At 40.0% G+C, this 25,214-nt stretch overlaps 1 protein-coding gene across 1 annotated transcript in view; it reads left to right on the top strand.

Annotated features, from left to right (window-relative positions):
- The window catches only part of Umad1 (UBAP1-MVB12-associated (UMA) domain containing 1), a 156,980-nt gene that overhangs the window by 4,774 nt on the left and 126,992 nt on the right, over nucleotides 1–25,214 (top strand). The window contains exon 2 of the mRNA XM_027389904.2: nucleotides 15,798–15,897. Coding sequence (XP_027245705.1) covers nucleotides 15,816–15,897 — 82 coding nt within the window. The 5' untranslated portion in view covers nucleotides 15,798–15,815. The remainder of the gene's footprint in view (nucleotides 1–15,797; nucleotides 15,898–25,214) is intronic.

Raw genomic sequence — 25,214 nt, 5'->3', positions numbered from 1 at the left:
ATACCAACAACAGTATTCTTTTTGCTCAGCTGTCTTCAGTCACTGGCGCTTCCACATTTACGATTGGTTTTCATTTCTGGGAAGAATGTTGCTGGAATCCTCCCCACCCCCCAACTACACTGAATTGGTAGATTGTTTTTGGCATGAATAGCCATTTTCACAATATTGATTCTTCTAGTCCATGAGCTTGTTTGACAAGTTTTTCTGTTGACGTTAAAAAAAAACACAGTTCTCATCTTTCTTGTTTGTTTGTTTTTTTGAGACGGGGTTTCTTGGCTGTCCTGAAACTCACTTTGTAGAGCTGCCTTGCCTTGAACTTACAAAGATCCTCATGCCCCTGCCTCCTGAATGCTGGGATTACAGGCGTGCACCCACCATCGCTCAGCTCACAGTTCTCATCATAAAGAGAATAAGACATAGTTTATTCTGGAGCCAATATGACTGCCTGTGGCCTGGGAACACCTATTTAGGTCACCCCAGATTCCATGTTCCAACATGGAAGCAGTTTCACAGAGTTTTTATAGTTTTACAGAACAAAGAAAGTCACAAGTCAAGGCAACTTGCAAATACATTGGTGGGTACACCAGAGAGGTGGGTACACAGAGCTGGAGTAGCTATTTTATAGGCCTAAGATGTTAACTGATGACATCCTTAGCTCTTAGAGTGGTGGAAGCTAGTGTTCTGCTAAGTTAATAGCCTCTAAGAGGTTTTTATTTATTCATGCAGTGTTAGTTCAGATACAACGCGGGTAAAGGAGTGACTGTTCCAGAAGTCTAAAACTAGCCCAGGATATAGTAATTAGCTTCCGAATCTACAAAACTCCAGTCTCTCTACGGTCCCTAAATCCAGTCTGTCCACCAGTCTCTACGGACACAGACAACGCCCTGGAGTCTTTTCTTCGCAGCCAGACAGAGCTTCCTTTTGGGAATTTGCATTCACATTTCCATCCTCAATTTCATTCTTTAGAATTTTGAAGTTCTCGTTATGAAGGTTGTGTACATCATTGGTGAGGTTTATTCCAAGTTTGTTTTGCTGTTATGAATGATGCTGTTCTCCTAGTTTCATTCTTTAGTATGCTTATATAGGAGGGCTGATTTTTTTAAATAATATTACATGGTTGTAAGTTTTTAAAATTAATTTTTATTTAAATTAAAAAACAATCTTATTTTACATATCAATCCCAGTTCCCTCTCCCTCACCTCCTCCCATACCCCCCACCCAACCCCCATTCTAACCCCCATCTACTCCTCAGGGAGGGAGAGGCCTCCCATGGGGGTATCATCAAAGTCTGTCACATCATTTGGGGAGGTCCTAGGCCCTGCCCCGTGTGTCTAGGCTGAGAGAGTATCCCTCCATGGGGAAAAAGCCCATTCGTTTACTAGGTGTGCATAGTGGTTCTACTGCCAGAGGCCCCATAGCCTGCCCACGCCCCCTAACTGACTCCTAAGTTCAGGGTACCTGGTTCAGTCTTATGCTGGTTTCCCAGCTGTCAGTCTAGGGTCCATGAGCTCCCGTTTGCTCAGGTCATCTGTCTCGGTGGGTTTCCTCAGCACGATCTTGACCCCTTTGCTCATCACTCCTCCCTCTCTACAACTGGATTCCAGGAATTGGGCTCAGTGAATCTCTGCTTCTGCTTCCATCAGCTACTAGATGAAGGTTCTATGATGGCATTTAAGGTAGTGATCAATCTCATTATAGGGGAAGGGCTTTTAGGGTAGCCTCTCCACTATTGCTTAGATTCTTAGTTGGGGGTCATCCTTGTGGATCCATGGAGATTTCCCTAGTGCCAGATTTCTCCTTAAGCCCACAATGGCTCCCTCTATTAAGGTATCTCCTTCCTTGCTGTCCTTCGCTGTTCTTCCTCCAACTTGAGGGAAGGCTACAATTATTGTATGTTGATTTCGTATGCTGACACTTTTTTGAAAGTGTCAGATGAGGCAACCTTGTTTTGTTGCTGGTGCTTGTGTGTGTGTGTGTGTGTGTGTGTGTGTGTGTGTGTGTGTGTATTCTTTTGAGTTTTCCTCATTTAATACAATGTTGGGTATAGGTTTGTAGTACATAACCTTTGTTATGTTGAGATATAGCCCTTCTATTACGAGGTTCTCCTAGCCTCACTTTCATTTGTCATAGGTTTAATTCACTGTTCTTCATGTATTTCAGGTTTAGGTCTCATTTGTGAGATGCATAGCCTTTCTTGGTCAGGGTCAGCTGACAATTTCTTGCTCTGGGTTTTTTTTTTTTTTCTTTTTGTTTGGTAATTTAAAATTATAGATTCATAGTTCATGGAACTTTTCTTTTGTTTTCTGTGGTTTGATTTCAGGCTGTGTTTCTCAGGAAAACATTTGTTTCCTTCTTTGCACAATGTTTGGCTCCAGGCTTTGTGCCTGTTCCTTATGGGACATGGGTCATTAAAATGAAGGCTTCTGTTCATTGGAAATCAGTAGTGGCCACAGGAAAGGTGCAAGTTGTTAGTACCCAGATATTCCCCCTGTAGACTTTTAGCCCTTCCTTCTTTCTGGCCTCTGTAGAATTGCCTTATGTCTTATTGGTTTGGCCATACAGTTTTACTTACTTTGTATGTAAAACAAAAACAAACAAAGCAAAAAACAATTTCTCTGGAAATCTGACTTTTCATGTTACCAGAAATTCTATATATGCTTTAGTGTTATTTTTCAGTAGGTATCTGATAAAATGTAATAAGAGTTTTACAAAAAATAACCTCGAAGTTAGGGGACAAAGTCAAAGCTAAATAAGCCCATGCAAAAGCAAAACGACTGCATGACTGCATTTGCATAAGGAACCTAACATAGCCACAGCAATAGAGATAGAAAGTAAAGGTGCTGAGGGATGATTGAGTTATGGTCACAGAATTTGAGTTTTAGAAGTTGGAGAGTTCTGGAGGTGGAACTGGTGGTGGTAATGGCTACATGACAGTATGAATTTACATAACACACTGAACTACAGGATTAAAAGTAGTTAAAGAATTAAGCTGTAACTTTTCTGTTACATGTATTTTAGCAAAATCAATGAATAAAAAGGTGATGTTACTTGTACCCAAAGTACGTTCATTAGTCTCTTCCCAGCTATTCTCCACGCTGAACTCTCAGTGTTTCTCCTAAAATATCAAAGTGGTCATTCAACTCTTCATCCAGCATGCTTCTAGAACCACCAAATTCTTTGATGTCATCTTTGGCTAGTATTAAGGAGTGCATCCTGCTCTTCTTCATCCCAAGAATGTTATTTAAGAGAGTTTGTGTGGGAATTCTAATTGGTGAAGACAACAAATACAGCTCTACATTAACCAAGAAAATCCAAGTTGCTCTCCAGAAGGATGTGTCTGAGACTGGAGTTCTCGAATCCATCTGGGGAGTGCTTTTCCCCAGCTCTCCCTAGCAGCCTGGATAGGTAAGAGATCATGGCCTCTTATAATCAAATGGGTTTAATGAGTTGTTTTCTACATTTTCATTTATTTCTTGTTCGAAATTATCAGACAGATAATCTTCCTATTAGTCTTTGAATCCATATTTCCCCTTGCTCTGTTGATCTCCATCTTATTGATGGAGAGGCTGGGTTGATGACATAGCTTTTTATTGTTGTCACAGAGCATCTTGCTCTGTGACTATTTCTGGAAGTCAGATGAATGAATGAACATGTTGCTTTGAATCATTCAATTCTAATGGCTCATAGACATTCACCATGTATGGCTCTTCTAGGTAGTAACTGGCTCTTAGGTGGCTGAGACTCTAAAAGAGTTGGAAAATTAGGACTGATTTGTAATTCTCTGACCTTGAAATTAGACAAGTCCGGTGCTCCGCTTACAGAGCCTTTTCTGTTTTGTTTGTTCTGTTTTGGTTTGTTTTGTTTTGCTTTTGTTTTTGTTTTTGTTTTTCAAGACAGGCTTTCTCTGTATAGCCCTGACTATTCTGGAACTTGCTCTGTAGACCAGGTTGGCCTCTAACTCACAGAAATCCACCTGCTTTTGCCTCCCAAGTGCTGGGATTAAAGATGTGTACCACCACCACCTGGCAGAGGTCTAATCAGCACACCAGGCACCCTAATTATCACACTCAATGACTTTATTCTTTCATGGGTCACTGTTTATTATACATGGTCATTTCACCTAAGATATTTGCTATACTAGAGAGGTGTTTTATGTTCAGATTGTCAGAAATCTTTTTCAGAATGTGTTTTTCTTTCAGAGTTGCAACACTAAATGGAGTAGGAATTATTGTTCTGATGGCTTATATAGGTTTTGTTTGTTTGTTTATTTATTTGTTTTATGCCCAACCAGCAAGAGTTTTCTTTGGCATTTATATAGAATTGTGTTTTTAATTTTCCTAAAGCAGAAAAAATATATTGTTGAATCATTAACTTAAAAGGATTATTATGACCCTAAATGCTGTAAGCTATTTTCTTGGTGAGTGAATGAAACTGGTATGATAATTTGCAAGTGCAGCTTACAATGTCTCAGAGGTCAATAACTTGAACTCTCAGATTTCAGTATCACCCCAATATTTGGCAAAAGAAAATTATGCACAGTGGCTGAGCAGACAAGGTGCTCCCTGCTAAGCCTGGTGACCCGAGTTTGATCTTCAGTAACCACATAGTGGAAGGAGAGAATGAGCTCCCACTAGTTGTCCTCTGATCTCCCCATTTGCACCTTGGCATGTGCCCGTGTGTATGAGTGTGAGTGTATGTGTGTGAGCACAAACACAGTGACAAAAATTGTTTTTCACTTAAATGGTCTTAAAAAGAGGGGAAGTTTGTTTTGTTTTAAATAAACCCTCTAACTTGAAGGTGTTCCCTGACTGGAGCTCCTCACATGATGATACACATCATCAGAGGACTAGGGCACATTCTGCCTTTAATCATGCACTGCCAGTATTCACAGAGAAGAAAGGAACACTGTTCTCCATCCCCAGGTGAAGTCTACACTCCACTTCTTATGAAATTTCTTTATTCAGAGAGTTCTCTGCTCAGTCGTTAATGTTGCAGGAATCCTCTTCATCAAATGCCTTAGATTTCAACTAAGGCCTGTCTTGTTACAAGGGGAGCATTTGTTAATGTACAAAGGTCTTCTGAACTCAAGCATTGGAGGGCATTTAGTAGATAGAGACCAAGGATTCTATTTAACATACGTTACAAGGATCACTGTGAGATACTTGCAGGGGTGGGGAAGGGGAGCATCTCTCCCTGCACACTGTTAAAGCATGCTTGGAATCTGTACAAATTGTTAATGTTAATGATAAGTTCTTATGTTTATACCATAATTTCCACCAGCTACTCATTTTCCCATAAGTTCACAAAGATGTCAGGAATGGGAAGTCGGACTCCTAATTCACAGCTGTTGCACATGTCCTTGCTTCCTAGTAGTGTTCTTGAGCAAAATGACTGTCAGTCAAAGAGAGTCAGATTAACCTCAGCCAGCTGCTGGGTGGAGCACTCCACAAATGCCTTGAGACAACTCTGAAAGATTGTAGCAGATGGTCTGGACTTGTAAAGGTGCAGCCCCAGCCAGGACTGATGGAGTAGCTTGTTCCAGACATTATGCTATCACAAACCTGGATGAATGATGATGAAGGACTCCATAGCCATTCCACCTTGGCCAAGCGGGGGAGCACTTCCCCAGCTTGTGACTGGTTGTGACACTGTGACATCTCTGGAGCTCCCTTGTACTTTTCCAGAGTCCTCTCCAGCTTGATGCTCTGTGTGCATCCATAAGGACATCCATAAGGTCATGTTAGGAGAGTGAGGTTCATTAAATCAAATGTTTTCATTTTCTATTAACATATGCACACGATGTCACTTCCTATTTAGGTTCTAAGTGAAAAGGTTAGGAATGTTAACTTGGAGCATGATGTCTCTTAAAAGTGAGGCTGTGCACAGCATGCAGACTCTGTCTTACTGTGTGTCTTCCCACAAGACTTTGAAAATGAAGCCATTACTGTTGGAAACGAAGGCAAAACTGTCTTGCAGATTCAGATGTCAGCTGGTAATAAACTCCAATACAGCTCTGAGTAGGTGACGAGGAAGAGGAACGAAGATAGGACGAATGAGTTGCAAATGAGATGACACACATCTTTATGTGATATCAAAGTCACGGCCATACCATATCAAGTTGAAAATATCACCATTGTCTAGTCAATCAGGCATGTCTAATTTGGTAATCTGGTGTGTGTGTGTGTGTGTGTGTGTGTGTGTGTGTGTGTGTGTGTGTGTGTGTGTGATACCTTAGATCATTGGTTGGTTCAGTAGTAAAAATATAAAACCTTTGGGGGGGAGTGTGTAAAGGTACAATTGCCACCAACAATTTGTGTCTGTATATGCTGTTGAACTTAGTCTAACGTGATCTGAGGCTATTTTCAAGTTACTCCTGGACAGAAGGGGAAATAGAAATCAAAGAGAAAGAAAGAACAATGGAACGTTTTCTACTGTTAGGAAAGCTAAACCTTTTTGTTTGTTTGTTTCTTTATTTTGAAGACCAGAGACATTTTTATTATCTTTTGAGAGAAAAACAACTGGTCAGGCCTGCTGTAAAATCTGTGCAGCTGCCAGCAGGGAAGTGTAAGAGAAAACCATGCTCTTTGCAGTGGAGAAGGCACAAGAACAGGCCTTCAGGGGAATCATGAAAACTCCCAGATGTCCCAGAAAGCAGGCTTGAGTTCAGCCCGTGTCTGTAAAGAGATAAAGAGAAGAAAGAAAAGGTTAGACTTTTCTGAGTTAGGACAGGTCACGTAGCAAAGCACCACCTCAGCGAGCAGCTGTACTCTCAAGGATCTAAAATGGTTGAAAGTGGGTATAAAATGCACTTGTTTAGGTTTCACTGAATGTATCTTAAAGGTTGTAAAGGGTTTAATCTCAACACATAAACATTTGCAGTGTGCCGGGAAATAAATGTCTTTTAGAATTTTTGGTGGAAATCTTTAGTTATAAACTTAAGAAGTGGATGTAGCTGATCATCCCTTTTTGTTGGTTTGTTTGTTTCTGTTTTTTGTTTTTTGAGACAGGGTTTCTGTGTGTAACAGCCCTAGTGTTGTAGACCAGGCTGGCCTAGAACTCACAGATCTGCCTGTCTTGGCCTCTCGAGTGCTGTAATTAAAGGTGTGTGCCACCATCGCCCCAATAGTACTTATCAGGGTACAAACCCATGCAGACATAAGGGGCATGTGAGAGCCCAGGTGCAGTCAGTCCGTAGTCTTGAGACTGTAATGGCATTTATCCTTTGATGGTTTGTCATTCATACACAGTGACTTGGGTCATTTTTGCCACGGTCACCATTTCCTCTCTCATTCCTGCACACTCCTGCTGAGCCCATTCCCGACAAGCCTGTCCCACACTTTCATGTCTTGTTTGTTTGTTGTTTCTTTGTGACCCACTGATTTGATTCCAGAATGGATTGGGGGGGTTACTTTTGAGTGTGGGCTCCACTGACGAAAAGTACTCTTTGTTCACAGCTATCATTGCGTGGCAACAGTTCCTGAGGGAGGAATGGGGTCTCATGAGCTCCTGAGGGAGGAGTGGGGTCTTATGAGCTCCTTCTCCATCCATGGTGAAACGCTGCTGGGCCTCATCTTGTGCGGCTAACCAGCACTGGAGGTTTATAGGTGTTAGGACCAGCCGTCAGCATCGCACAGCTCTTCTTCCCAGCCTTCAGCACCTGCCACCCCCATCTTCTGTGATGTTCACTGAGCCTCGGAGGAGCTGATACAGATTTCCTTTTTAGAGCTGTGTCCTTAACAGTCACTTAGTACTGGCACTTGACTAGTCTCTGTGCTAACCATTACCTACTGCAAACAGAAGCCTTTCTGATGAAAACTGAGTGCAGCACTTACCTCTGGGTATAACTGTGTATATTTAGAATTCATTTGAGGTCAAGTTGATTGAACAGAACACTAGCAGGTTTCCCCTTAGGGCCTATTACTTCCACAGCCATAGTTGTCATGCCACTATTGGAACACTGGGCATGTTTGCCTGGTAGGTTTGTATTGTAACTCATGTTCACATATGGGTAAGGCTGTTGATGATTTTTCTTCTTAGTGGCCTACATAGCACCTTTTGGTACTGTGAGAGTTAGCCTGCAGGATGGGAGCTTCTAGCTCAGTTCCTACTTGATTTCTGTATTCTTCAACTGTAGTGTCTGGTGTCTTCAGCAATAGCATGTTACCATCTAGTTCTGGTTGGCTTTGTGACTCTCCCCATTTTGGGCTTTCATAACCAAACTAAAAAATATACTTTCATTTTGATCAAGCACGTGTACTCCAAAGCAAAGGCTCACAAAACTTAAGTTAGTGGTAAATAATGCTCTCAGGTAATCATTTCACCTTCTCCTCCTCCACCTCCCTCCTCTCCCCCATTTCATTCCACTAAAATCAACAACAAATACAAAAACCACCCCCCTCATTTTTGTTTAAAATACTCCTTTTGTATCAGCTGAGTGAGACCATAGTGTTGGGATCTATAGGTTTAAACAACAATAAAAACTTGTGTAAAGCTCTTATTGCCAGTGTGGACTACCTAAAATTTAACCCTGGGAACCACATGGTAGAGGGTGAAATCTGATTCCTGCTAGTTGCCCTCTGATTTCTGTATGTTCTCCATGTCTTATACTTCCCCACTCCATACTGTAAATAAGTAGTTGGAATAATTTTAAAAAAACCTGCTAGGCCCAATATTTAATGACTTAGTTTATTTGTGTATTTGGCCTGAATATGAGTCAAAGAAGTAGAAATTAAATTTGTCTTACCATTGTGATTTAATAGTTTTCCTGTTCTGTGGAGTTCATCTGTAATGTGGAGGACAATGTCTTTCCATGTCTGTTCTCCAAATAACTTTATCTTTTGCTCACTCAACTAGTATTTTTAAACACACAGAAACAAAAATCTAAGTAGAATGAAGAATAGGAGGTGACTTTTTGGGAAATCCTAATTGGTGATTTAACTGGCACATAAGGAATTTTGAAAGAATTCATGCCTCTCACAAACACACAATCTGTCAAAGACTATTGAACTGAAGGAGGACATAGTGAGTTGCTGCAACTGATTTACCAGAGAAGCAAAATGTCATAGGTTTGTGGTCAAGTAAGGAGTTTTCATCACTCAGTAGCACTGGGGAGCAACTGATGGGTTTTATCAAAACACTGTTTACCAATAGGGATTATTTGCCTATCAGCTTTCTACAGGGTATCTCTTAATTGCTGCATACTTCCAGAGTAGGCAAAAGAGACACAAGTGCACAGACCCTCAGAAATGACTTAGAATAGCTAGTCTTTCAGAAATTTTCCCATGTTGATTAGATTTAAGCTATTAAAAATTACTGTGTTAGCTCTAAAATTATTATCTGAGGCCAACTCCAGTTTGCTTAATATTCAATCAGGCCACCTAATTGAAGTAGTTACTTCCTTATAAAAAGTAGGTTTTTACATAACATTTCTCATATGCCTTAAAATCATATTGAAATGGAATTTGTTTTCTTTTTGTTATTAAATTTTTTAGGTTTACATACAAAGTAATAAGTGGGCCTCATGATGTCTTTTTCACACTGTTTTTCTTCTCTTAAATATTCTTTTCTTACTCAGCCTATCACTCCTTTCTCTATGGCTGGACTTGTCAGTCAGTTTTTACTGGCTCTTCTTAGCTGCATTTTGTACAGGCAGAATCATGGAGCTGTATTCCATATCACTGCAGTTCACCGCCCCCTCTTTTCCCCAGACATTTCCTATCTTAATCCTGTCAGCACACTTAGCCTCTGCAGCATTGCTTGAAAATTGTAATCTTTGCACAAGGCTCTCCTATAGTGTATGAATTTAATATTAAACAAATCTTGGTGTGCTGCTCTGTATATTGTACTTTTTTTTTTCCTTTTTAGACTTTTAAATAATTTATTCTTATTCTTCTCAGTCTTCATTTCTGTGGCTTATCTGCATATCACCTTGATTCTAGTGAGGTTAATTCCTTTGCTGTCCTATAAACACCCTTGTTCATATTGGTCCTTCTTGCAAAAGACTTTCCTTCTCTCTTTATTTGTATTGAGGCCCAAAGAAGAGTCTACCCGGGCTTTCGGAACCTGTAGGGATCTTTTGGAAGTGATTTATGCTATTTAATGCATTCTTTCTTTTTAAATCATTTTTTATTTGAATTAGAAAGAAGATTGATTTACATGACAATCCCAGTTCTCTTCTCCCTCCCGTCCTCCCCTACCACTCCCCCCCAACTAAAACCCTACCTATCACATACCCACCCTTTCTTGTATTCTTCACCTGACTCAACCTTTCTGCTCCCTCATGACCTCTGCATCCTTCCTCTTCTTCCCTTCTCATTCTCGTAGTTCCCTCCCCACTCTTCCTGTGCTCGAAATTTGCTCAGGGGATCTTGACCCTTTTCCCTTCTCCAGGGGACCATGTATGTCTCTCTTAGGGTCCTCCTTGTTTCTCTGCTTCTCTGGCAGTGTGGATTGTTGGTTGGTAATCCTGCAATCCTACAATCTGCAAATAGTGAGAGTTTGACTTCTTCCTTTCCGATTTGTATCCCCTTGATCTCCTTTTGTTGTCTTATTGCTGTAGCTAGAACTTCAAGGACAATATTGAAGAGGTATGGAGAGAGTGGACAGCCTTGTCTTGTCCCTGGTTTTAGAGGAATCACTTTGAGTTTCTCTCCATTTAGTTTTATGTTGGCTGTCGGTTTGGTGTATATCGCGTTTATCATGTTTACATATGTTCCTGTTATCCCTGATTTCTCCAAGACCTTTATCATGAAGGGGTGTTGGATTTTGTCAAAGGCTTTTTCGGCATCTAGTGAGATGATCATGTGGGGTTTTTTTTGTTTGGTTTTTTTGTTTGTTTGTTTTTTCCCCTCAGTCTCTTTATATGGTGGATTACATTGATGGATTTTCATATGTGGAACCATCCTTGCATCCCTGGGATGAAGCCTACTTGATCATGGTGGATGATTTCTCTGATGTGTTCTTGGATTTGATTTGCCAGTATTTTATTGAGAATTTTTGCATCAATGTTCATGAGGGATATTGGTCTGTAGTTCTTTTTCTTAGTTGTGTCGTTGTGTGGCTTGGGTATCAACATTATTGAAGCCTCATAAAAAGAGTTTGCCAAAAACCCTTCTGCTTCTATTGTGTGAAATACTTTGAGGAGAATTGGTATTAGCTGTTCCTTGAATTTCTGGTAGAATTCTGCACTGAAGCCACTGGCCCTGGGCTTTTTTTGGTTGGGAGACTTCTGATGACTGCTTCTATTTCATTAGGGGCTATAGGTCTATTTAAGTTGCTTATCTGTTCTTGATTTAATTTTGGTAAGTGAAATCTGTCCAGAAAATTGTCTGTTTCTTTTAGATCTTCGAATTTGAGGAATATAGGTTTTCGAAGTATGACCTGATGTCTGTTGTTATGTCCTCTGTGTCTGTTGTTATGTCCCCCTTTTCATTCCTGATTTTATTAATTTGCATGTTCACTCTCTGCTGTTTGGTACGTTTGGATAAAGGTTTGTCTATCTTGTTGATTTTCTCGAAGAACCAACTCTTTGTTATATTGATTCTTTGTATTCTTCTCCTAGTTTCCATTTTATTCATTTCAGCCCTCAATTTGATTATTTCCTGGTGTCTACTCCTCTGGGGTGTATTGGCTTCTTTGTGTTCTAAAACTTTCAGTTGTGCTGTTAATTCTCTATTGTGATTATTCTCCTGTTTCTTCATGTGGGCACTTAGAGCTATGAACTTTCCTCTTAGCACTGCTTTCAAAGTATCCCCTAGGTTTGGGTATGTTGTGTCCTCATTCCTATTGAATTCTAGGAAATCTTTAATTTCTTTTTTTATTTCTTCCTCGACCCAGGAATTGTGCAACTGGGTGTTACTTAATTTCCATGAGTTTGTATTTAATGCATTCTTAATCCACGAAAAACACGTGGAGCACAGCCCCACACTATTTTGGTACTTCTCAGTAGAAATTATTAAACTTCATCTGCATTTGTATTTCATTTCCATAATCATGCACTTCATAATGTATCGTTACAGAAGAGGAGGACTACACATTGTTTAGGATTTTAATTTTTCAGGAGTATGAAATTTTCATATTGTTTGAGTTTTGGCATGAGCATAAAGAAGAAAATGTGTTTATAAATACACACATATGTCTTTTCTTGTAAAGTGGCTGCTGTGTTTCAATATAGTTACATTAACTGGGAGTCTGGTAGAATTTAACAGGTAGTAAAGTTGTGAAATCTACGATTTCTCATGTCTTAATCTTGTTGTAGGTAATGTAACCTAAAAAGAAATTCTTGCGATAGTAAGAAAAATAATTATATTATGTGTTCTACCATACCCCCACTTCAGAGCCATGAGATGTGTCCTGCCCGGCTTCTGACAAACCTGCTGTATGTGACCAGGGTGTATCATTAAAAGAGAATTCACCCCTTTATGTTTGACTGTGTTAACTGCATAAAGAAATGTTCTGTTTTCTATGTAGAGGTTAACTGTCCAAACACAACTTGGTTTAACACTTTGAGATGGTTTTCTGAATAATTGTGAACTACAATGTTTACATAATACCTAAATATGCTCTTAATACTCATAGCTTTATTGAAGTATCATTTGGTTGGTAGGTTTCTTCTCCCATCTGTGGCTAGAGAATGAAGTCTCTCCCCATGTACGTCCTATGCTTATCTATTATGAGGTCTCAATTCTAGCTTAGCCAGGAACAGTATCACTGCTAGCAAATAATGGATTTTTAAGAATAAATAAAAATTTGCTTATTATAGATAATATTGAAAATAGTAGAGAATGGGAAGGGCCTGGACTCTGCTCAGGAACTCATGAAGATGTCATCACCCATGTACATCAGAAGCAGCCCTGGGCCACTGTGCTGTTTACAGGCTCTTCTCATTTTGGGGTGCAGCTCTGAGATTATACTCTTGCAAATGATTGCCCCAGGAGAATTGTAAACTGTTGAAAGTTTTCCCCCCCATAATATGAGTCCAGTGCTACAGCATCAGGGCTGTGTCAGTCTCTGTCCTGAGCACCTGACCAACGGTGGCACAATAGAAATACAAAGTAAATCAAAGTCTTGAACATTGGTGTTGTGGAATTTGGAGATGTCTTCAAAACAGAGAGGAGCAAGGCTTGGAAAAATAGGGATTGATAAAGCCAGAAATGGAATTAAATGTAATCAAAAGAGGAATGTTAGTGTTGAAGGCCCACACACATGTCAGGAGTTTTAAGACTTCCTTGTCTTGCAGGTTTTGTTTTTGGTGTGTGTGTGTGTGTGTGTGTGTGTGTGTGTGTGTGTGTGTGTGTGTGTGTGTGTGTGTGCTCATGCTGCAGCGCATTACAATACTGCATGAGTAGAGGTGAGGGGACAACTTACTGCGGGTTAGCCAGTCTGAGGGGCCAGGATTCAGGTTGTCAGGCTTGCACAGCAGGTGCTTTGATGCACTGAGCCCTATTTTTTTGAGATAGGGTTTCACTATGTAGCACTGACTGAGAACTTGCTGTATCGACTGGCAATCCGTTACCTTACTGTGATCCTTCTTCCTGTGATAGCCAAGGACTGGAATTACAGACGTGAACCACCATACCTTGCATTCTCTTGGTTTAAAAGCAGATACCAATAAGATTTGGCTGTATGTGCTGGTGGGTGCCTATAGTCCTAGCTATTCTAGATGCTAAGGAAGGAAGATGAGTGAAGTTAGTTAGCCTCCATACCATACCTAGAACCTGCCTCCACCCTCTTAGGAGCTGGGATTCTAGGCATGAGCCAAATTTCCATATTTCCATCTTTTCATTTTGCTTTTCCATCTAATCTTGTTTTTCACTACTTCCATGGAGACCATGACTCCTGGTTTTCTCTGAAAGGATGCCAGCCTGTTTTCAGGTTTCTTTTGTTGCTACCAGGGTATACAGTAAAGGTCTATCTTTGAGAATTGGGGAGGTCATTTTCCTGTATTGAAATACTATCCTTTTCTCATGGCTGATATTTCGTTTTTTCCATTTTTTATTCCTTTTAAAAGAGAAATCTGCTGGGTGTGGTTGCTCATACTTTAAATCCCAGCACTGGGCACTGGGGATTGGGGGCTGGCAGAGGCCCCCAATCTTGAGTTCAAAACCAGTCTGGTCTACAAGGTAGGTTCTAGTCTAGCCAACGCTAAACAGAAAGATGCCATTTTTAAAACAACAGCAAAACACACACACACACACACACACACACACACACACACACACACACACACTGAAATCTGCCAGCTCTGTTTTCTGTCAACAAGTAGGTTCAGTAGGTTCCTTCTTCTATTTGTTTATATTGGGCTTAGTGTCCTTCCTGGATCTTCAGCTCTGGTCATGATAACCTGCACAAATCCTAGGACCCCCTCTCAGCTCACAAGACTTTTCCTGGGGTTAAATATTAGGGCTGGAATGTATGAAAATTGAAATTAGGAATGCTTTCTACCATTAGGGCTCTGCCTTATCTTTATTCTTTTGCCTGAAGGGACTGCAGGCAGCTTACAATGTGACCTTGCTAGCACTCTAAAGCTTTTATCCCAGTTGTTTTTCTAAAAATTTCATTCCACAGGAATGTGAATAGACGGTAGTGGTAAGTGGGGTGTGTGTGTGGGGGGGGGCAATTCACCAATGCCAAGATCTGTTGTGGAAATATTATCTTAACTGAGCAAAGGTGTGTTACCATTTATTTATGCTGCGGAATATTACTTTAGCTATGTGAAGGTGTGTTACCATTTGTTTCTGCTGCAGAATATTACTTTAGCTATGTGAAGGTGTGTTACATTTGTTTCTGCTGCCTTTGTTAACAATGTAAAGATGCCTTACATTTGTTTATGCTACATTTGTTTAATTATGTAACAATGTATTGTTGTTTCACCTTTCATGCCTAAGGCACCTGATTGGTCTAATAAAGAGCTGAACAGCCAGTAGCTAGGCAAGAGAGGGATAGGCGGGGATGGTGGAGACAGAATAAATAGGAATCTAGGAATACTAAGAGAGGAGGCGAGAACTAGGGAGAAAGGGAGGGACATACCCAGGGTCAGAAGCGGAACAGCCTCCAGGCAGACACAAGAAGCAGTGAGTAAGATACACAGAACGAAAGAAAGGTAAAAACCCTGAGGCAAAACATAGATGAAGAGAATCAGGTTAAGTTATAAGGGCTAGCAAAAAATGAACCTAAGCTTAGGCCAGGCATTCATAACTAATAATAAGACATGATTTGGGAGCTGGTTGGTGGTCCAAAAGAAAGCCTGGTACAAAGATCTGTCTGGATGGGAGTTGGGGGTTGGCAAGTGGCTTTCTTTGTATCATGGATACAGCACTGTGCCTGAAGCAGGTAACCAGGGGTAAAGGATGCCTGCAGCCCCTTCTTTCCTGTTTAAGTGGCCTTGGCATTATGAGGCTTCAGCTAAGTATGGCAGTGAAGAAAAAGCCCAGACATGTCTCTGCCCCCCCCCCTCCAGCCCCAAACTAATATTTCTTCTGTGGTTTGCAAACTTAGATTCAGGTGTCTTCAGTTGATTTTAATCTTTTATGGAGCATTTTCCTGCATGTTTTTCTGAATCCTCAGAAAATGATAGTGGTTGCACTGTGAACTCTCAAGGCACAGATTTTAGACTATAAAGAGATGTATTTTGATTTGTACCTTTATCTTCTAATGTCTAGAGAAAGTTTGATGCTTCTAAGTCTGGCAGTAGACTACCTCAGAGTTGTTATTGCGCTACCTTTATGATGGGCTCTCTACTAAGAAGGGCAGGAGTTTGCTCCCATCTGAGTTGACCTCATACTGAATGTCTTTTTCAGATAGCAGCAGCAGCGGCTATGTTTCACTTCTTCCGAAAGCCTCCAGAATCCAAAAAGCCCTCTGTACCGGAACCAGAAGCAGATGGATTTGTCCTCTTAGGTGAGTCTTTTTAAGAAACAAAATCCTAGTTAGATGAATTGTTTCTAAAAGTTAGTTTGGTGATTATGTGGTTGATTTCTAAACTGTTTTTTTTTTTTTTTTAATTTCAGAATAAGTTGTGTGTGTGATTTAGAAAGCACTGTGGATAAAACTGCTTTGCTAACCCTTCCTTTTGCCAGCCAGAAAGGCTCTGTCAGTCCCAGTGATAGTGTCTTGGAAGCTGCAGGTGCTCTTTGCTTTTCCTCCCACCTCCTGAGTTTGCAGACAGCAAAACTTGAGAAGACCCCCAGGCCTCCTGGAAACCGTTGTCTTCTGGAGTTTGGCAATATATGCTTCTCTTGGGAGTTTATTCCAGCTAAGTCTGGTTTTCCAACCCCTGTTTGTTTGTTTGTTTGTTTGTTTGTTTTTAACATCTATATAAACTTAAGACATATATAGCCAGACTGGAATATCAGAGACAAGGTCTATCCATGGGAAGTAGCTCTGCTTTTGTATGATCTCTGTAACCTTGAGCAAATGTTTCCTTGGTTCTCTCACAGCTGCTTTAGTACGAGTCTGCAAGTCTTCTGCTTCAGCAGGTACAGTTCATCTGCGTTGGGCTGCCCTTCCTGTTCCAGGAAGACTGGCATTGGAAGCATCTTTGATTGAGGCTCGGAAGTCTCACAGGCTTCCAGAGATGCTATTTCATGAGGGAATTTCCAAGATTTAATTACTCTAATATGCTCAGTAGCAGCTGTTCTGTCTGCTGTACCCACACTCTGATGGTACATTTTCTCAAAGGCTGACATGCTGTGTTTTGAGCAAGCTTTCCCAGGACCATCTTGGACTGAGCATGATTGATATTCCCAGGACTGTATGTCTTGGTTTGAAACTTACAAAGAGGGATTACTTCTATTATAATCCTAGAAAAATAATTACGTATGTAGTGTATTTGGTATTACAACTTGTTCAAATGCCCCAGCAAGACCGGTGTTCCCAGTGTTAGCCGAGGCCTCCTGTCTCTCAGGAACTGTCAGCTGAGACTTGTGTCTGGTTAACCCTGTTTGGTTTTCGATGCAGAGCTTCCAACTTCACTGATTTCCTTGCAAAAGAGAAAAGAAAAGAAAAGAAACTATATACCTGGTGTTCTGTGGGCTTAGCTAGCGCCCCTGAATTGTCACGTCGTCAGTCACTGTCATCTCTGTGCTCTCACTTCCTGCCTTCTTTCTCTTTTCATCTGTCACATCATCTCCTTTTTCCCTCAGGAGCACAGCACAGGCTTACAGTTAAGTACAAATATGAATGCTGACTGTACAGCCAGAGCCTTTGGCGTGACAGCCCAGCTTCACAACTTATTGGGGTTTCTAGCTTTAGCAAGCTATTTAACAACCTTGGGTATCGCTGAGCATGTTATCAGTCCCTACCCTATTGGGTTAGTGTGGAATTAAATGAATTAATGTGCTTAAAACACTGAAAATAACCTGTAAGGGAGGTGGTTCTGTCACAGCATACAGAAGACTTAATTTCCCAGGTTCTTCTTGCATAAAGAAAAATGCAATTAGCCTGGGTAATCTGATCCCAGTGCTATCTTTTTACTCTCTGTACTGTTGCAGTCTTAAAATGCTGCACTGCCAGCATTTGAAAGTTTTTAATTAAACTTGTGTAGGTGATGTAAAACGAGAGGCATCTGCAGTTGTGATGTACAGTTGACAGTACGGTGACTGTAGACAGTGATACTGTTCTGAATGTATCAAAGTGGAGGAGAGGCCTCAGTGTTTTCACCAGGTCCTCAGTTTTAATCTAAGCCATTAGTGATATTTTCAGCTAAAAATGTTAATGTCAAATATCAATGTCAAACACCTCTCAGCATCCCAGGACTTAACTGATTTTCCTGATGACAGTCCTGACAGTTACTAGGAATATTGTATTGTCTTTTAAAAATATATAACGACAAACTTTAAGATTTATTTATTCTGAGTAGCTGCCCCTTTTCTGTGGCAGTATCTATGTAGCATCTACTTTTGTCTCAGAGCATGCCATATGAAGATACTTTGAAAAGATAAGTGGTATGCATGAGATACTTGTAGCGATTTTATTGTTAACATGGTGCTGTACTTGTGTATTCTGGAATATGTACTAGTTACTTTTCTATGGCTGTGATAAAATACCACAGCTAAATCAACTTATAGGAGAAAGAATTTATTTTGGCTTATGGTTCCAGAGGTCCATAGCAGCATGGAATGCATGGTGGCCAGAGGTCAGGTTGAGCAGCGGATGGATCACATTTCAACTTTTCAGTCTGTCTCAGGACGCAAGGGGAGAGAACTGCAAGGCAGGCGAGGCTGTCAACCACAACCCCAGTTCTTCCTCCAGCAAGGCTCAGGTCCTAGACTTCCATAACGTCCCCAAATAGTGCCACCTTCTGGTGGCACTGATCAAGTGTTCAAATACAGAAACACAGGGATACATTTTGATTAAAGTCACCCAGTATAGCAAGGTGTAATGGCACATGACCTTAATCCTAGCACCCAGCCTAGTCCAGAAAGCAAGTTCTAGGACAGCCATGGCTACACAGAGAAACCTGTCTCTTAAACAAACAAATAAACAAAAATCCCAAACCATATAGTATATATTCACATAAGATCTTAAAACTATTGTATGAAATAGGTACATTACAGGAAAAAAAAAAAAAAGATTGGTTTTGTTTTCTTTCTTCTGGCTTCTGAATGATAAAAGTATATGACTTAGAAATAATTTCCTGGCAGTGGGCTGTCAGAATTGATTAGATATCTCTTTACTGACCCTTATAACCTGTTTCTAAGAAGGTCACAGTAAATGACACTGTTAAGGCTAACAATGATACCCCTTCTCTTTTTGCACTGGAGAAAACCTTTTCCTGTAGGCCTGTATTCCTGCTTCATGGTGACTTGACGTTTGGGCTCCAGGCAGAACCAAGGCACTTTTGTTGATAATGGGACTATCTAGAGTGTTCGTAAACAGCCAGTAGGCTCTTGTTTATGGAAAGCCTTTTTCTTACTAAGATTTCTAAAGTTTTTGGCCTTTGTAAATCGAGGAAAATGCAGAATAAGAATAAAGGGAGGGGTGGGGCTAGTAGAAAAACATCCTTTCCCTTGTGTAACCAGTGTGTTCACATAAGAAGGCAAGAGTTCATTCAGTAATGAAGTTGAAGTAATCCTCCAGGGTACTCATTTTACACAAAAACAAATTGCAGTTTTCATTTGCATCACTGGGTGGCGATTTTTCACAGCCTTGTGCTACTGTTTAAAAAGCCAGCAAGCATGGCACTGTTTGTAATTACCAGGGCCTTCTTCTGTTATGACACATTTAATTGTGCTTTTAGCACATTATCTTTAAGTTGATTACAAATCTACTAGTGTAATGCACAACCTTGTAGTTATTTTAAATTAGGAAAGGGTATTGCCTAGATGTTGGCATACATTTCCATCCAAAACCAGGCCAAAGGCATGCATTAACTTATTACATTATAGCAAAACTAGGGAAAACAGTAGCAACAAAAATCATAGGATATAAAATGAAAGAAAGTAGTGTAGATTATTGTTGTTGCCTCCACTAATATTGTTGACTAAATATTGAATATAATTTTGGAGCCAGCAGAATGAAATGGGGCAAGCAGTCTATTAGACAAAAAGAATTGGATTACAATGCAACTGAAATTTGTTACATTCTTCAGTATATGCAGACACTTTTTAAAGTAGGGCACGAGAACTCTGTTTCCATCAACTACTTGTTTTGTAAAACTGAATTTTAAAACTATTTTAATAATTCATAGTAGCTTGGGTTTCATCTTTAAGTACTGGCATTGAAATACATATCTTATTTTCCCTCTTTTACATGGCTTAAGTATTAAATCAGATCTTAGAAAGCAATTGGTTGTTTTTAAGGGTCTTTCCTGTTACATTCCACATTCTGGGAATCAAAGCATGTACATGTATTTCAGTAAGACCACTGTATTTTTACTTAGGATTTTTAAAAGGTAGTCTCTCATCTCTATGTCCCCCCCCCTTTTTTTATTTGAAAATGAATACTTAACTGTGTAGAGTGAAAATATACATTCCACAGAATGGGGGATAGTAACTTTGACTCTATGTTGAACTGAAGGTTTTAATTATAACAGCAAAAACTAAATAAGCTGGAAGCTTGTTCCTCCTGTTCCTACAAAACAAATGCACAGGTCTTAAAAAATGTATTCATGGATTTAAAAAGTAATTTAATCTTGTCCTTATACAGTGATATCCAGAAAAACACAAATATGTTTAATTTAACATAATGATCTCTCTAAATTTTTATTCTTGACCCTTAAATTCCAAAGCAAATGTACAAGGATTTTTCTTTTAACTTCATTATGTAATGAAAGATCTTATTTTCCCACTAAAAAAATGTGGAGCTGTGTGTAATGGATGGAATTTTTACATTCAGTGCTACGTAATTCCAGTCTAGCTGATAATCCAGCAGTGTTTTAGTTCCTGGAGTTTCAGATGTTGTCCCTGTGTGGGGTGTACTGCCTTTCCTAGATTTACGAATGTTTAGAACAAGAGGGTATTGATTGTATAATATAGGGAAAAGATGCCAACTTCACAGAGAGGCAGAGCTAACCCTTGTGTTTACACAGTTGTAGGGAAGCCTTTCATTCTTTCTGGGACCCAGTGGACTTGGTTGACTTAAATGTAAATTAGGCATCTCCCTCCCTAATCTGTATTTCTGATCCTTCCCATTAAAGTGGCACTTGGAGAATATGCTGGTCCTGGGACCCATCACTGGGTCCTGATGAGATGGGCCTCTGTTTGACTGAGATAGTAGGGCTAGCAATGCCTCCCTGCAGATGATCCCAGAGGACATGCAGGGCTAAGGAATACTGTAGTTCACTCTCTGAATTAGTAACTGTGTACCATTAAATAACATGTCAAGACACTTTGAGAAAGACCTCATTAAATAGGAAGTTACAGTTTGTCTTCCACTTCACTTGAACCATATCCAGTAACAAAAAGCAAGTGAGACCACAAGACTTTTGTATAACCAAACTTCTAGTAAAGAGCAGAAAGCTTCATAATTGGAACAAGTGAAGTCTATCTATACATGTGATGAATTTGGAAACTTTTTTAAGTTGATTACATAAGTGCACATTCCCAGTGCCCTGTAACTGTTTTGTCTAGTTTAAATGTATCTCTGTTGTCTTTAGGTTAGATTGTTTCACAGACATTTAGGAATAACAGCTATGATATTTTTAAATTTTATTCATTTATTTATTGTCCAAAGCCATCATGCAATCGTATTTCTAGTATAGCTGTAGGGATGGCCAGGTTGGCTGGAATACGGTGATAGTATGCTCTCAAGGATGCTCACTGTGTCTGATCTATCTGTAGGGGAAATGTCAGTGTGCACATCATACTAGGAGTCTCCTCCAGAGGTTTCGTACAGGTTTTCTTAACAGTAGTTTCTGCACCTGAGACTAACTGAAAAATTGGGATAAGCAGTTTCCATGCTTTCACTTAAAATTCACCTTGATCTTATCTGTTGAAGAGATAAAGAACAGACCAAGTGAAATGTCCAAGCACGAGTATTGTATCAGGGTAGCTCAGGTAGGGTTGGAAGACATAAAGGACTTTCTGATAATCTTCCTAACACATTTGGCTTCCTGTGTCTGCAGGTTCCATGTCTGTAAGAAAGAAATTATGTCTGTACTAAATGTGTGCAAGACATTTCCCCCTAGTGATGGATCATTCCCTAAAATATATTGGGTAACAATTATTTTTGTGTTAATTGGATTAGGTTTTATAAATCGTGTAAAACTGATTTAAATACATGTGATGATGTATCTAGGCCACATATACAAATGTCACATCATTTGTAATAAGAGTTTGAACATCTGAGGAACCTGGTGGGATCCCGAGCTCTTTCTCTGGCCCAGGTACTCTGTTGTTTGCTAAGGAAGCTGCTGATTTGTAGGCCTAACCTATATCTAAAGAAACAGAGCCTTAGAACCTAAGCCAGAGAAGCCTTGAACCCTTCCAACATGGAAGACATAGTGTTTTAGGGGATAATGTTTGAGAATTGCTGAAATCATTCTCTTCTAAGGCGTTGGTGGGAGAACAAAGCATTCTCAGGTGATAAGGCAAAACAAAAGATATAAGGTCATTCAGGGCCAGTGGAAGTTGCTGTTTTGCTAGAGAGAGTATATCAGGACCACTGATGATAAACTTGTCTAGAAAAATAGTTTCTGATAGGCTGAAACATTGGAATTTCATTCCCTATGCAGTAAGAACCTTTTAGTCCATTTTAAAGCATACATGGTTTAATTTTTTTATTTCAAATTTAGTAATAGCTTTTAAAAATCAAGTTAACTTGTATCATTCTGTGAAGACCAAGAATTACTTAAAATTTTTCACAGTGTTATACCTGGAACAAAATTCTGTATTTGGGAAATTTGTACACTAGTGCTTTCCTCTGAGCATCCTTTATGTGGGGCATGAGGACATGTCCATTCTGAGTGACACATAAACCAGAGAAACAAGTGCACCACATGGGACTGCACATTGTGTAACAAATAGAGTTCAGCGTTTCCATATCCTTCAGTGTTAACCTGACACCAGGCAGAATATGCTAGTATTCATTTCTCCTTCTCCCTTCCCTTTCTTTTCTTGCCCTGCATTCATTTTGCATTTAGGTATCTGACTGTGCTGTTTGCAGATTCTAGGAAGACTTTCAAAAACACAGTAGTGCTGGGTGTGATGGCGCACACCTTTAATCACAGCACTGAGGAGGCAAAGGCAAGTGGATATCGTGAGTTCCAGGACAACTAGAGCTGCATACTAGAGATGCCCTGTCTCAGAAATAAAAGATAAATAAATGACAAATAAATACCAAAAATTAAAACAAAAAGCATAGCTGGCGTGTGCCTTCCTTCTCTTGCCCAGCCCCTCCCTCATGCTGGATTGTGGACTCAGTGACATGGGTGACCTCTAACTGCTCTCTTGGCCATGAAGCCTGGGTATGTTGTGAAGATAACTGAAGAGTGCAGCCTGCAGAGCTGGGTCCTTGGAGACTGCCCTGTAGTGCTTTCCTCTGAGCATCCTTTATGTGGGACATGAGGACACATCCATTCTGAGTGACTAATACAGGCGCTTACCTGGAGACCATAGTAATTTGGGTTTTCCTTAAATTCTGTCGTTTAATGATTTATTATTTCAATCAAGCTGTTTGTCATTTCATCCTTATTTTTCTTATCTATGAAATGTGAGTAGTTTCACAGTGTTATACCTGGAACAATGTGGTTGCCTCATTATGTTGTTTGGTGAAATAAAATAAACAAGAAGTGTACGTAGATTCCTGTCTGGACAAAAGTTTATTTCACCTGTTAATTCTAAGTTTAGGGTTATTCTTAGCCATCTAGGTAAAACTGGAAAGAAGGTTGTAGTCACTTTCCCAATGCTGTGTACAGACTGTATTAGTCCATGTGCTGCTGTAACAGTAACATAGACGGAGTGATTGATAAAGGAAATGTATTGACTCATTCCTCTGGAACCTGGAGAATGGGAGATCTAGGGTCTCCAGGACGTTTGATGAGGGGCTTCTTGCTGCATCATCCTGGTGGAAAGACAGGGAAAGCAAGAAAAATAACATGAAGGCCTGAAATTGGCCTTTTGCAAGGAACCTGCTCTCACAATGCACTTGGTGGTGTGATGATGGTGTTAATCCATTTTTGAGGGTAGAGTACTCTTAAAGTTCCACCTTGTAATACTGTGACACTGTCACATTTCAACATGAGCTTGGGAGGGAACAGTGTTTCCTGATCTTAGACCAGGCTGGAAGGCCACACTCTGTTTAGATGGTCACTGGCCAAATCCACTGAAAGTGTTCATTGAGTAGAGAAGCCTGACTGAAGACTTGAGGCTTGCTGCCAGACCCTGATGAGCAGCTTGAAAAGAGGGTAGCTAGCGACAAAGCACTTGCCTACAAAGTGTAAGGCCCGTGTGTAACCCCAGCACAGGGACACACAACTGTTCTTTTCATCAAGAGTGGTGTAGACTTTTATAGCATGCACACATCATATCATTAATGATGTGGTAACTGTACCGAATCAATGACTTGCAGGAATCATTGTAAAAATTTTTGAAATTTTAAGTCAAACAGTTAAGCACGAAACGTATGGAATGACTTAGTTTTATTTCTGGAGCCTGCCATTTTCTGATACCTAAGCTGAAAATACGCTTGGCAGCAACAAAGGAAAACTGTAACCCTTAAAGTAGCTTAGTGATAGATTCCTGTGCTAATCAACCATTGTCTTTCTGTTAGTGCCGTCTTAGCAGTTATTGTGAATCAGACTGGGAAGCCAAGTGGAATAGTCTGTAAAGATGCTGAGACTACACGCAACATTTTCAGTAGGTGTCTTTCCAGGAAGACAGTTCTCACTGCCTCATTTAATATCCGTTACCCTGAAAATGCCAAGCACCAAATTCTCGCTGCCACTTTGTTTTGTAAGCCGTTTGTTGTTCCCGTTATCCCGGTACCTGAGAGTTCAGCTTATGAAAAGAAAAGATTGGTTTAGTCCACAGTTTTGGATGTTTCAGTCCCCTTGGCTAGCGTGTTACTTCAGGGGTGTGATGAGGCAGTACCTCACGGTGGGAACACGTTAGGAAAAACACCTTCCCCTGGAACGTGAAGGGTATGCCTGCAAGCACTTGGGCACGAGTGACTGTTGAGCTATGAGAAATGCTGTGTTCTTAAAGTGACGACAGGCCTAAAAGTGACATAGCCAGGCTCAGCCTTTACTTAATGGGTTTCTGAGGGAGACGTAAGAACCAGCCAGACTGTTTCTTTTTTCAAAGTTAAAACTACCACAGTTTACTTGAAGTATACATTAATAATTCTCAAAGTATCACACTATAAGGAAGTTTTTAAAGATGATCAACATTTTATTTTTAAATACTTAGCGTTTCATTATAAATTGAGGTATAGATTTTCATATTCATTAAAAAATAATAACGAGGCAGCATATATAATATTTTTTAAAGCTAAAGGAATCTTAGGAATAATTTTCAGCTACCTCGCCTGCAAGTATTTTTGTTTAATAGTTACCTATTCGAAGTAATTGAAAGTACATTTTTTTTTTTTTGTTTGCTAAGTCAGGTAAATATAGAATAGAGCTACCCAATTAGGAAAAAAAAAAAAAAAACAGCCAAAATTATTTGAAGCAGTTATAGTGGAAAGGCTGTCTCTATTGTGAGACACCTTTTCTTGCCTGTAGGCTTCTTTTTATCGCTAAAGCTGGGTTAAATATATCACGTAGAAATTTGATTATG

Source organism: Cricetulus griseus (genome assembly GCF_003668045.3).
Source record: "Cricetulus griseus strain 17A/GY chromosome 1 unlocalized genomic scaffold, alternate assembly CriGri-PICRH-1.0 chr1_0, whole genome shotgun sequence".
Lineage (NCBI taxonomy): Eukaryota > Metazoa > Chordata > Mammalia > Rodentia > Cricetidae > Cricetulus > Cricetulus griseus.
This window is presented reverse-complemented; position numbering and strand designations above follow the sequence as displayed.